Source organism: Olea europaea, chromosome 6 (genome assembly GCF_002742605.1).
Source record: "Olea europaea var. sylvestris chromosome 6, O_europaea_v1, whole genome shotgun sequence".
NCBI classification, from domain to species: Eukaryota; Viridiplantae; Streptophyta; class Magnoliopsida; order Lamiales; family Oleaceae; genus Olea; species Olea europaea.
In genome coordinates, this window is record NC_036242.1 from 19038095 (window position 1) to 19053124 (window position 15030).

Here is a 15030-nt window from a genome sequence, read left to right on the forward strand (position 1 = left end):
GATACAATATTTTTGTCTTTTTTCTTGTAAAATGACGAATTTACCCTACTCTTTAAATAAAAAATGAAGAAACTGTAAGGAATTAATTGCAACCATGACTCCAAATGTTTCTTAAAGTGCAAATGACTCCTAATTTATTTAAAAAATAAAAATAAATAAATAAATAAATAACACTCTATCTTCTCCACAACCACAAGTCCACAACGACCACCTCCATGCTATCCACCCCAACCACATCACCACTGTCACCACCATCCTAAACTCCTTACATTGAAGAGTTGGACGGATTGCCAATGAGTTGATAGAACGGGAGACGAGTCATTTCCTGCAAGTTAATTGGACAAATTGCCAAATTGAAGAACAATAACAGGATTTATATGAGCATAAACTCAAAACCACCATATATACCAAGAATTTACAGAATTACTTTATCTTCCCACATTCCCATAAACTCTCCCATTCTTCCTTCCACCCAGTCGGTGATTTGGCGGGGTGATGGTGGTGCGTAGGCGGGAGAGCATATACATATTTTAATTTTTTGAATTGGGACTCATTTGTACTTTTTAAATAAGCTAAGACTATATCTGTAATTAACCTTTTATTTATTCCTTCTTTCTATTTGGGAAAAGCCTTGATATACATAATTTATGCACATAGAAGTGTCCACGCTCTATGGACACCAAGCACAACCATTTTATTTAAAGGGAGAGGTTAAATTCTTCATTTTACAAGGTTTTATGGAGAAAAATGGATAAAAAATATTGTATATTCCGCAAGGCTTTGATGTTTTAGAGGGGTCTTGCGCCAAATAAAAATGGTAGGTTAGTATTTTACAAAACAGGTAAACGTTAGAAGAGTATTGTGCCAATAACCCCCTCTATGTTAACACGGTAACAAATTTTTTGCACTAAAATTGTCAGTAGAGACAATATATGCTAATAAATGAAAAGTCAATTGTAAGAATGGCAATGAAACATAAATATGACGGTAAAGATCATGAACCTTTAATACAATTAAAATATAGTGTATTTATTAAAAATAAAAATAAAAAGGTATGATGTCAACATTTTTTAAGAATAAAGTTAAGTGTGCAAACATGGTCGACAATCAAGTTTGTGATGTAGAAAACAATTTTTAAATTGGATGAATATGATGATTTCAAATAAGATGTTGTGAATGGCATGATTCATTATTTAAAACTTCTAGGTTTACGAAGAAAAATGCCGTTTTGAATAAAACTCGGATATTTTATAGCGTTCTCCCATTTATATTATTTTTTATCATTTTGTAAATCAACGAGAATTGATCTTCTATGTTTCTTGTATCTCGTTGAATCTCTTGCTAACAGAGGTGCAAAATCCATCCTTACAAATATGACAGACTTGCACTTCACGATGCTCAAATTTGGGTTGATGAGGATCATCCAACAATTAATTGTTTTTTTCCGTGGGATAATTTGGTGTATAATTTATATTCGACAATTAATATTTTTTACGTGCAAAATACTAAATAGAGTTTTGACTTATCTAAACCAAGATACATACATAAAAATAATATCCAATCACGATTTATTAAAATGTGGAAAATAGAAGGAGATGATATGGAAGTGATGTACACGATTATAAATCACTTTAAAACATATTTCACCCCCTTGCACTAGTACTAACATAATTAAATTGACATATATATCTCAAGATACAATGTTATATAACATAATATTAATTTTATTGGACGAGCTAAACCTTGACCATACTATTCTAGACCCAAGAATATCGAATACGAAACTCACAAATAATTTGAAAATTATTTTGATAGAATTTGAAAAATGAAGAAATAAGAAATCAATTATTTTGAAAGAAATTTACTATTTGTACATCGAAAGTGTACACCTCTCGATGTACAACCCCTCACAATAGGAGGCCCGTGAAACCCTCACCCAAAAAAATCATAACCCCCTATTGTGATAGGGATGTACACAAATAGGAAAACTCTATTTGAATTTGAATTGGAGTACGAACTATGAATCACTTTCTCAAGTGTATTTTTCAAATATGTGCAAATTTTGACAAGAATTAATGTAAATCTTCAGATAATATATTTTCCAATTGGATCATCATAGAGAGGTCTAGATAACATCCTATCCAAATTTCGTGACCTTTTATTATCTACTTTTTTGAATATTCATTCTCAATTCAAAATATTATGACTTTTTGATAGGCATTCTTCATATTTGAAAGATCACGACTAATCATATCACCAATCGAAAACTTTTCCAATCTACATAGATTAAAAACATTATATTGCATCAATTTAAAAACATTTTCATGAGTAAAATTTGAAAACCAACAGATCCCCTAACGAGCTCGAAGACACCAGTGCCTCCACTGCCGTCGGTTCGATTCTAGTAGCAATTCTCTCAAGAGCTAAAGCTGAACGGTAAATCACTTATACTCTCTTTCACACCAAATTGGATTATACCCGAACAGTCACTGCTGGATTCTCCCGGAATATTCCATCTGAACTCGCTGAGTATGCTACTCCTTTTGTCAATTAAAAAAAAGCCATTTACATTATCTATAGTAACTCAGAACAGAGCACAGATACTGATATCTATCTATAGGTGCGTGAAAATAAAAAATATAGAAGTATAGAATCTACTGTGTTTGGAGAATGGAGAAAAAACGGGAGAGAGAAAGCTAAGGTTTCTAAAAAGGTTGAACCTCAACTTTGAGCGTCTCTGGAACATCGTAAGGGAGCTAAATTGCGAGATGTGTCCCAGCAGACTAGGAAATAAGAGTTTGCCTGTACACTGGTGCTTCAAAGAGTCCAATTTCATATCTTAGGAATTAAATCTTCACACTGCTGCTGTCAGTAATGCAAAGACTACTTCACTCCTATCCTTTACACCATTGGGATATGTCTTGAGGGGGCGAAAGCTATGGTTTCTACTTTATACGAGAGCGTGTGAAAGAGAACGCGTCGTGGTTGCTATTTTTCATTTGAGTTTTTATCTCGTGAAAGCGTTGTTGGGTCAATGTTATGCTAAGTTGAAAAGTTACTTATAATTTAGAAATAAATATTTAATTTGTTTATTGATAAAAAAAAATAAATGAATATGTTATGGTTCATGAATTATAATATAAACAAAATTAGTTTAGTTTATACTCTTTCCTAGAATAATTACAAAATTAACAAGGAATGATTTTCTATATTGAAGGTTTTACTATTCCAAGTCGTTAGTTTCCGCCTAAATTATTATTAACATTTTCCATTTGAATGAGTCTATTATTGGAGGCCAATTTTATCCGAACTAATCACAAGGCAAGCAAAAACTTAAATTAATTATAATGCAATTGACTCTTGACTTGGAATGAACAACAAATTACAAAGCTAATTGACTCGTAACTCAGTACGAGTAATCGTATACTACACTAGCGTTTTTATGATAATTATTGTCTGTGATGCCTATTTAAATTGTCATTATGAGATTTCCGCTATAAGAGCCCATCAATAGAGGTAGTGATGTTGATATCTCAACCAAAAGTCGATTCATTAAATTGAACTCATTCACGTAACGGGACCATTGTTTTTAAAGGTGAAAAAAATAGGAAAGGAAAATTGCCGAGGTGGTTAATATTTTAATATCTATCTTATATCCCTTTTTTTTATAAAAAAAAAATAAAAACTAAAATTTATTGTTCTTATGGACCTATTAACTATACTTTATATGGTTAGTGAACTTGCTCTTACTTTATTGATAAAAACATTGTTATAAATGCACTTACCAATTCTAGCAGTAGTATTATGTTTTCACAATAAGTATTAATGGCTACTTTTTAACTTACAAGTTAAAATCAATTGAAAAAATAACTTATAATTAAGTTGAAACGAAAAGGCCGAGTATTATTCTTCTGTCATTTGCATTGCAAAATTGAGTTCACGAAAACTAATGCTTTCTCGTTAAAAATATATATATATATATATGATGAAATTTGGGCATCTACTTAGTTTTCAATCAATTATAAACACAAATTCTAGTAGCACGTACCACTATGACATCATTTGCATCAATTCTTTATAATTCAAACCCTTTGACTACAGATTCTCTTTCTTAAGTAATATTTATTTGAATTTGTAGCATTATTTGTAAGATTCTAAGGGTCTGTTTAATTTCAAAAATGAAATTTAGGTAGAGAGAATACGAATTTCAGGGATTTGTATTGTCTAGAAATTGTTTTACTGAAAATTGTCAATTATTGTGTTTGATTGGTATAATTTCCCACTCAAAAAATATTGAAATAAAAGTGTCTTTTCGTGTTCATTTGACTTTGTTTTTCATGAAAATTATTAATTTAAAGGATATCATCTTTTACAATTATTCATAGAATTTGTTTTTAGTGCCAAAATAATAATAATAATAATAATAATAATAATTCCAAAAATATCCAAAAATTATTTATCTTTTGGCGTTCGTTTGAGTTTGTTTTACATAAATTATCAATTTAAGAGATATCCTCTTTAACAATTTTTTTTTCTAGAATTTGTTTCAATTGCAAAAAATAAAAAGAAAACATGGAAAACCAAGAAAAGCCATGAAAATCAAGAAAATGCTGACATGGGGCCAAAGTAGGAAAATCAATTCTCTATAAAACTTTGTCAATTAAACAGATTGAAATTTGTTTTCCATTTTTCATGGAAAAGTTGGCTATCAAACATAGCCTAAGAGATCATTTAAATAAATTGAGATGCCCTGACCCCACCCCACTACATGGAAAAGTAGTGGTTGCTGATAGTTACAGCTTTTCAATTTATTTGGATCATAGAGCATTTTTAATGAACAAAAATCAAGAGAAAAAGGTTTTGGAATATATAAGAAACGGTATATTATTCAGTTTGTTTAGTATACTTTTGGGGTTAGATTGACATATATTCCTTTCATTTTGAGTGATTTTTTTTAATTTCTTTATAAAAATCCATTGGTGATAAACATGGGAATCACATTAGTGTATAATTTAATGCCTTAATTAAGATAACAAAAGAAAATAAATATGTGATTATGCCTTTTCATCTCACAGTAATGTATAAATCAATGTATCCCTAGTTATATTTTATGTTGGGAAATGTTCTATGTACATCATGATTTATATAATGTTTTATATAATGCCACATGACACTCTATAATTTATTAGTTTAAAACACAGTCGGGTTTTTCATCCAATTATTTTCCTCCACATCAATTTCGGTCATTGCTTTTGGCAGATTTTTCTGTACAAACAACGGAATCCTTTTATATTACATTTGTGAATTATTAGTTTGACTAGTTCTGTTTAGTGTCATAGTTGATATCCCTTTTTGTACAGGCAGTGACAATTAGGCTAGCATGATGCATTGTTTCATAAATTAGCTTAGCTCATGACAATGCTCCGAGATTCAATTTTCGCAGCCTATTGTTTCATTTCTGGTTAAATCAAAATAAAACAGTTCATTTGGGAGGAATCGTTATTTGAACAGTAGCAAATTTTGTGAGATCTTTTCTTCGTTGTTTTTTAATATTCTAAGATATTTATCTTAAGATAGTTGTTCTTTTGATAAATTGTTATCGTTGCTTTGGATGAATTCTTTTGATAAATTGTGAGTGTTGCTTTAGAGGAATTCTATGATACTTTTCTTGATAATTATGGTGTACCTCTAGTGTTATGTAAAGCACTGATCGTTTTGTCCATTATTGCTACTTATTTTGAAAGATAATATTAACGGATATAATCTCACATCAGATAAAGATAAAAACATAGACCAATTTATAGAGGTTTATGCTACTCTTCTTAACAAGGTTGACATTTTAATATGGAATTTCAAATTTTAACATGGTATCAAAGCCTATTAAGCTCTAACGGATATGGGCCTTAGATCACTTTTTTATGATATGAATTATGTATTTGCATAGAGAAGTACAAAAGATATAACTCTGTCCTAGAGCGGCTAATGAAGATTGACACACTATTTGGGTTGAAGCGTTGGTTATTATACCAATTAAGTACTCAATTTATCTTGACAATTGTGATTGTCTGCTAGGAAGTAATGACAATTATACACTTGAAAGTATATTGGATTGAACAACGTAGAGTGTTGATTAATTTATAGCAGGAGAGTGCTAAGAAATTAATCATTTCCTGCATAAATTAATCACACGTGATTGTCTTATGTATTATCTAAATTCACTACACATTAATGGTTGTCATTCGTAAATTTGAAGTTCTTTGATACACCAATGAGTGAGATTATTTAGTTACTATCTCCATGTCGAGTGTTGGGAGTTAATAGGAATCGATGTAGTAAACAAATTTTTACATTCGGAAAATTCACTTTGTTTGATAGGTAAATGAATCCGCTCGAGTATTTTCTTTAAAGAATAGTTTAACTATGAGCTCATCATTTGGGAACGCTTGAATCATTAATTTCATGATCGTTTCACAAATGAATAAGTTGTTAAAGACTATGTGAACTGCAAGTGCTGTAATAATTAGAAGGACAAATGATCATTTAACCCTAATATAGGCCCCGTTTGATTCTCATTCTTTCTTCATTAAAATGAAAAATATGACCGTTATCCATCACATCAAGCCACCAAATTTGAATTTTTATTTCTTATGTGGGGCGCGTAATGACTATGTTTTTCATTCTCATTCTTCCGAAAATGAGAAACAAATGGGGCCATAGTTATTCGAGATCCAAATCGGATAATACATCTAGATGACCAGCGAGGACATGTATTGCAAGGAATTAGCTTATGTGATTTTAGATACTTTAAGAGGTGAGAATTTCTTGTCTTTAGTCACAAGCGAAAACTAACAATCAAATTGGGCAGACTCGGATTGGCTTGCCTGGGTATTATTATTGTAGCTTGAATAATATAAGTCCGATCCCTCTAGTAGTTTCGGTAAAAATTTTGAACATAAATCACATTTGTAATAACAAGAGTTAAAGGACTACATGTCCAAACAGTATCAAAATATAATTTAAAGTCGAGTAGCACTGGGAACAAAATCCTAGCCCTAGTTCTATAAATAGAGCTAGGGGGCGGACCACGGCGTCGGCATAAGGAATAGCCTTAGTAGTCCATTTCATAGAGAAGAAGAAACATAATTTGTTTCTTGGTCCTCTTATTTTTGCTTTGAGGTGCCCACTTACACATTGCAGTTCAAACTTTGAAGAATATCAAAAGAAGATTTGGTGTTGGAAGCTTCATGATTGGTATTCATGAACAAAATTGAAGCAGTTATTGTTAAGTAACAATTTTTATTGTCTAGGTTTTTATTTATTTTTTCAACAATAGGCGCATTGTTAAACTACATGAAAAAGTTGTGTTCTTAATTTTACACATTATTTATTTTAGTTATTGCTCGATTTATTAACTTCTATTAAATTCGTTCAACAAGAGAGGATTGAGGATTGAGGATTGCTTATATTCCGTTGTGTTATTTTTTAAATCAATGTTCTTCTTCCATATAAATCGTGCCAACAAATAACTCCTATGTTTATTGTTTATGTACTATATTATGCTTTGTAATACAAATTTTATTAGTTGAAAACAAATATTAAAATACTTTCAATTTTAATAAAGTACATAAATTCATCTAATAAAACGTAAACCCTAATTACGAAGGAGAAGCCAAGCTTTAATTGATTGATGTAGTCCACCTTAATGGAACATCATATGTGAAGTTGTAAATTTGTCTAGTCAATGCCAAATATTTCATTATTCAAACTAAACACAAACGAAGATTCAATTACACAAAGATGATGTACGAGTTATTTAAAAAAAAAAAAATAATAATATAACCATAATTGATAGGGTAGAAATTCCATGGAAAATGGAATTGCAATTTATTTTTTCATTTTTTTGGTGTTTGATTGAAAAAAATTTATTTGGAATTCATTTTCCACCAAGGTGAGAATTCATTTTCCCGGATTACTGTAGCAATTTTTTTTTTTTTTTTATCTTTTTAGCAATGAAAACAAATTCTAAGAATTATTGTAAAAAAATATTTCCCTTAAATTGAAAATTTTCATATTAAACGAACAGCAAAAGATAGATAATTTTATTATTATTATTTATTTTTTTTTTGCAATGGAAATAAATTTTATCCCCAATACAGTAAAATCTATCATTTTAATTGATAGTTTTCATGTAAAATAATGCCAAACGAACACCAAAAATACTTTTATTTCAACATTTTTCGCGTAGAGAATTATATCAATCAAACACAATAATTTACAATTTCCAGGAAAATAATTTCTAGGCAATTCAATTTCTTGAAATTCATTTTCTTTTCATCCAAATTCTATCTTTACAATCAAACGAACCCTAAATCTAACTAATCGGAATATTAACTATATGGGTAAACGGCACAAAACATCCTTACATTTTAATGTCATTATATAAAACGTCATACAATTTCACCTTTTCTTGTGCAGAAGATCATTTACATCCAATTTTTCAATAAAAAAAAAAAAGATTTTACACTCCTATTCAAATAAAACAAAATGAAATGAAATGAAATGAAAGGATAAAGAACTAATTGCAACAATAGTCCCAAATTTTTATAAATATATAATTAAAACTCAAAACTGAAAAAATAAAAATCATTCATCCACAAATGCTAAGCCAAATAAAAGTTCAGATTGCCATGACGCGCATCTGTGACAGGCAAAACCACCATGTTACTACTCAACTCTACCCAAAGAGGTGCAGTGTTGTGCGAGGAGATGCAGCGTGATGCTGAGCAGAGTTGCACATCAGCATGCAGGGGTTCAACGCTATAGTTGTAGAAGCGATGGCTACGCCTCTGATGCCACACGCAAAGGTGCGCGTAGCGAGTACAATGTCACTTCGCACAATGCCATGTGTTGTGTTACCAAAGGTGCCATGTTGTTGGAGGTGGTGTATTACTGGAGAAGAGATAAGATATAGAAGAGAGAATGGAAATGATAGAAAGAAGAAAGTTTAAAATGATTTAAGGTTTAGGGTGGAGGAGGTGGTATGGGTATGGGATAGGGTGGGTGGGGTGAATGTTTTGGTAGATGATGGAATTTGTAAATTTATTTAATTTTATAATAATATTATTAACATTTAAAAATTATATTATCAATCGAATTTTGTATAAAAAAACTTTAGATAGTGTTTGAGACTCATTTTCATATGAAAATGCATTTTAAAATGGTAAATTGATAGAAAATGTGTGGTTAAAGAATGTGGAAAAGTTTTTGATTTACGTGTAATATTATTTTAATAAAGAATGTGTGGTTGAAAAGAAGAGAGAAAAATACATTTTGAAAAAAAAAAAAAAAAAAGTATCAAACGGGCCTTAAATCTGAATTTTGAAGTTTTAACTTAAAAAATCTGATTGTGTCATTTCCACTTCCTAGTATATTCCTAGTATATGAATGCAAAATAAGCGTAACGCCAACCTAAATGAGTCCATTATACGTGGGCCGAACGACCCAAGTTTTCGAACTCTACCAAAACAGCCATTTATGGATCGGCGCAATATCGGTAACGGTCAAAAAACTGAAGCCACCTGGTTTTTCGCGGTGCCTCTCAATCTTTATTTGATTCTTTCAAAAAAAAATCCATCTTCTTCTTCTCGTCATTCACAAATTATCATTTTCTCATTTTTTTAAAAAACCTTTTGGCAAAATATCCTTTTTTTCCTCGCCGCATTGGGGAGAAATTTTATGTGCTAATTTTCTTCCTCTGTTGCATTTCTTGAAACTTTTGACACAAGTTCTCAAGGCCTTTTTGTAAATCTTCAATCAGGTACTGATTTTAAGGTTAACTTACATTCTTTTTCTCTATTCTCAAGCTAGTGCAATTATTAATTTTTTGAAATGTACGAGGAATTGAGCGTTCATTTATTATTATTATTATTATTTTGTTTGATATTATGGGTTATCTATACACGGAATTGCATTAAAATTGTGTTAATTTTGTGAGCCCTATTTATTTTTCTGTTTATTTATCATTTCTTTCTATTCATATATGAATCTTTATTTCAGAAGGATTGCTAGTTTAATTTATAAATCCCAAATATCTGATGAGCAAAATGAATTAGTAAAAGAGAGTGGGTTATGTCTTATTATATCTTAATTAGTATATTTTAAGATATTTCTTTTTGAGTAACTTTTTCCTTTTTATTTGATTTTGAAATATGTGATTTAAATGCTAATTTGGTTTAATTCTCTTTCATATGCATGCCACACTAATTGTTCTTAAATAGTGTTTATTGATTCCAGAACTTGACGAATTTTCTGGGTTTTATTCAGGTTATTTTATGTATTCTGGAATTTCTGTACCCATCCAATCCTCGAGGGACTTGTACCATTTAGAAGGGAATTTGATTTACTTAAGTATTCAACTCACCACCCAATTTTGCAAAAATGTTTGGCTTTTTTAAATCACCTGCAAATAAACCTCCTAAACAAAACTCTTCAAACCCTTTTGATTCTGATACTGAAGCAGATAAGGTAAACACAATTACACCTGCAAGAAGAACTTCTTCTGAACCAATACTTGTTACTCCAAGTTCAAAATCTAACAATTTTTATGATGACGACGATGATGATGATGATTATTTTGGGAGAGGCCCACCCTTTAAAAACAAACAAAAGAAGGATCTTGAAACCATGTCTGTTCAAGAATTGGAGAGTTATGCTGTGAAGCAGGCTGAGGAGACCACTAAATCTGTAAACAACTGTGTGAAGATTGCAGAGGATATTAGACAGGATGCCACTCGGACCCTTGATACCTTGCATCACCAGGGGGAGCAAATACACAGGACCCACGAGATGGCTGTAGATATGGACCATGACTTGAGCCGGGTATACTCACGTACAGCTGATCTTATATTCAATTTTTTTGTGGCAAAACTTTTTATGGCACATGAGAGGACTACCCCAAGGTCTCTATGCATGAAAATTGATATGTATACATTCTTCGGAGATGAAGTGTGAATTTGACTTCCAACTGGTAAAATAATCTACCAAAATATGTTATGATTATGTCCTAGATTAATAATCTTCTTGCAAATTATTTTATGCATTTTGATTCTTGAAAGTTGATCCATTGAGCTCTACATTATCAAACTATTTATATTGAGATAAATCTGATTGTTTCCAAAGTAATTTTGATTGTTTCGAATATAGTTTCTTCTCTATTTTATTAAGATAGTAGACCTAGTCCTAATTGTATGAGTCATACTAACGTGTCAGTTTGACTTTTCTAGCAGAGTCGAATCAAACATAGCAAATATGCGCTTACTGTTCTTATTCAATCTCATATGCATTCCTTCTTTTCCTTAGCAGCTTTTCTCTAGTGACAATGGGAATATATGTTTTGGTTTTAGGGGGAGAAATTGTTGAATAACCTTGGGGGCATGTTTTCGAAGCCTTGGAAACCAAAGAAGACAAGGAACATCACCGGGCCGCTAACTTCAAAAGGTCTTTTGTGCTCCCCTTTTACTTTCCTAAGGTCTTCATAAATTAATCATTACTTATTGAAACTTGGTAGTAGATAATGCTTTTGCGTAGTATAATGTGGCTGCCGATTTGGAGATGTCATTTTTTATGAGTCGTTGGTTTAGCAGATGATAATGACAAAGGAAAGCGAGCTAGCAAAGAGCAAAGGGAAAAGTTAGGTTTGGGTGGTGCACCTAAAGGTTCTCGTACACCTCCTCCCGAACCAACTAATGTCATGCGGCAAGTTGAGGTATGTGTTTGTCGTATAACATTGTATGACAAGCAATAATACAATATACATTTCCATTATCTAGTTTTTTTGCAATTATTAACATGGATTTGTTACCAGTTTGAGAAGGCAAAGCAGGATGATGCACTTTCAGATCTGAGCAATATATTGGGTGACTTGAAGGGTATGGCTGTTGGCATGGGATCTGAACTTAACAGGTAATCCGTCTTTATATGCATTGCATTGCATTACACCGTATTTGACAGTCAACAAGATTTTAACTTCTTTTTTTTTTTACCCATAAAAGTGTCCACTATTGTCTAATGCATGTTGCATTAGTTTACTTTTCTGTTGATGGATTATGGCTAACACTAAGTCTGCGTGGAACAGGCAGAACAAGGCTCTTGATCACCTTTCAGATGATGTGGATGAACTAAATTCTCGAGTGAAAGGTGCCAATCAACGAGCTCGTCGTATGGTTGGGAAGTAAGAGACATTGATTTGAATCCAAGTAGCTAGCTTATATTCTTTTTTCCTTTGCTTTCTTTTTGTTAATAATACCGGGCAGTTTTGTTTACTTTTACAGCAATTCTTAGGTCCAACTTGTGTAAGTTACACAAATAACAGAATTTGGATCAAGTTGTAATTTTCGCAGCTATGCATTTAGTACATTTAGCTAGATAGCAATGCCAACAGGCAACAGTACAAAATATATGATTTACATATGTTGTTGATCAATTGAAACCAAATGATTTGGTGAATGAGCAGAAATTAGTCGGACTAAGTCAGTATAGACGTGAATCGATTAATATGATTTGTATGTTAAAGAGCAATAATTAAGATAAAGTAGTATTAGACCAAATCGAGACGGACCAAATATCTTGTTAGCTGAATTTGAAGTCAAAAGCTCAAAGAAGAACCAGATTGTATCATTTGTTCCTCTTCAAACCCATTCGATTTTGAATAATTCACAGCATTTTCTGTCATTGTTGCGTCAAAAATCAATGAAAAATTGCCAAATCTACGGAAACATTGCAATAGCGGTCTCTAACTTTTCACATTTTTACAGACTTTACCCTAACCTTTAATTTGTGTCAACGGAGGTCCCAAATCTTTGAAACTAGCAACAGAGGTCCCAATGGATGGTTCATTTGACCGTTAGTTGACTAGGAAAATTAATTTTATTCAAATATAAGAAGGGTAAAATGGTAACACTACAAATTAATATAAAATATGTCGAATTAAATTTAAAAAGTAAAGTATGTACACATGTGAATGTTAGAATAAAAAAATCAATGCATAATTTATATTAATTAAATATATCCAAAATCACAAAATATGAAAAGTTATGCCTCATTTAATTTATCAAAAGTAGGGACACCTTTAGTCTCTTGCTTTGGTTTGCATAAAAATCAAGTAAACATATTTGATTCAATTCAATCTGATTAGATTCTGTATCATTAGAGACATGTATCACTTCTCTAGTAATCACGTGAAAGTCAAAAGCAAGATGATATATATATATATATATATATATAAAGCTCCATTCAAATTGAAGGAATTAGACAAAATTTTAATGTGATGACATTGTGAGATGGGACAAAAACATTAACTATTTAGCTATACAATTAAATGATTTACATAATTATTTTTTTAACTATTGTTTCGTGTCAAACCCAAATATTAAAAAAAGGTTGAGAGGTTATGCATTCAAGAGCCTTCTTAATGATTAGTAGTCATAATTTTTTTTTTTAAATAAATAAATTTTTCCTATGAATTAAAGGTAACCATACTAAGCGAATGTAATTTACGGAGATTGTTATAATTAATAAAATTAATAACTCAAAAAATGTTAAATATTCTATGGAAATTTGTATTGAATTAAACTTATAAGAGTGAAAAATTCTTAGACTATGACCACTCAAAATTTGGGAGAATCTAATTTTAGACTCATTCTCTCGAGATCGTGACCTTTGTACCGGCCATTGTATGAAGGAAACTTCGAGCTCATATTGGTTATGGGTTGAGAATGAGAATTGAAATAAAAATTTTGTGATCCAAGAAAATTATCATAGGACATCGAAAAGGATCTTAGAGACCCACCAAAATACAAAAGTCGGATCTATCTTTGATGACATTTTCTCCTATCCAATGTTTAATCGGAAAAAAAATGTGAATTTCTATAAACACCAAACTGCTTTTTAAACTCACAACTCATACATAAATTTCTTGCAAGTGAAAACGTGACATTATAATTTTAGCTTCCTTGAAACTAACATTCGCATACTATACAATTGAAACAATAAAGAGAAAAATATGTCCATTAATAAATGAATATCATAAAGACAAAATATAAAAAAATCAAGTTGAGCATACAAAGAAAATTTCTTACTGAATCGGATAATTGGATACAAGTAAATTTTGGCTAAAAGTAGAGTATTTGTAGAAATAAATTCAAAGCTAATTATCCAATAAAATAAATATTTACATAATTCACACTACCAAAAAGTTCATCATAAACAAAAAATAATAATAATAATAATAAAATCCTTGTTCTGCCCTACAAAAAAGATTGGCCTATCATTTCGATCAAAAGAGACCACATTTAGATTTCCTATAATCATAAAAATAATAAAATTTTGATTAATAATTCAATAATTACTTAGAGAAAGTAAGATAGTAAAGAAAACAATTTATAAATACACACTCAAGATGTAATCTGTGAATGACGGATTATGGATAGAAAAATTATAATTGAGAATTGAAGAGTAAGGAAGTTCTTATTAAGGATGGTAAAGGGACGGGTTCGAGCTGATGAAGCCTCCCTCGCCTCCTACGAGGTAATTTCTTGCAACATCACTCACCTTAAACAGGGGGGACGGGGCAGGTCAGGTCAGGGGCAAGACTGGGCCCTTGCCCAGCTTATATATATTTTTTAATTTTTGATAATTTATCTTATTGCATTCATTCATTAAACTGGGATAATAATATAGTTATTAAAATTTTGAATTAATTAATTTATTTACAAAAGTTAAATTATCGAAATATATTTGATAAATTAAGATTTTTATTGTTTATCATATTTCTTTGATAATCTTAATTGTCATCTTTTATTAGAATTATTGAAATTTCGTGATTTTTTTCATTTAAAGTGTTCAATTAAAAAAAAAAAAAAAAGAAGTTAAACGGGGGGAGGGGGTGGAACCCTTGTTACCCGTACCTGCCTCGTTCCCGACCTAGATACTCTATTAAGCTAGTAATCTTTGTCCTGTTCAGGGCGAGACCTC

At 30.9% G+C, this 15030-nt stretch overlaps 1 protein-coding gene across 2 annotated transcripts; it reads left to right on the forward strand.

The window, feature by feature from the left end:
- Positions 1-9561: 9561 nt before the first annotated feature.
- On the forward strand, positions 9562-12446 carry LOC111396524 (putative SNAP25 homologous protein SNAP30). 2 transcript variants are annotated; one of them, XM_023022938.1, is made up of 6 exons: positions 9562-9817; positions 10324-10878; positions 11403-11496; positions 11643-11764; positions 11864-11961; positions 12134-12446. In XM_023022938.1, exons 2-6 carry the CDS (start codon positions 10438-10440, stop codon positions 12231-12233), a joined length of 855 nt encoding a protein of 284 aa, XP_022878706.1. In that variant the 5' UTR covers positions 9562-9817; positions 10324-10437; the 3' UTR covers positions 12234-12446. The 2 variants fall into 2 exon arrangements, with proteins under 2 accessions (XP_022878706.1, XP_022878707.1); XM_023022939.1 differs by lacking the exon at positions 9562-9817 and having other exon boundaries at positions 10195-10878.
- The last annotated feature ends 2584 nt before the right edge of the window (positions 12447-15030 follow it).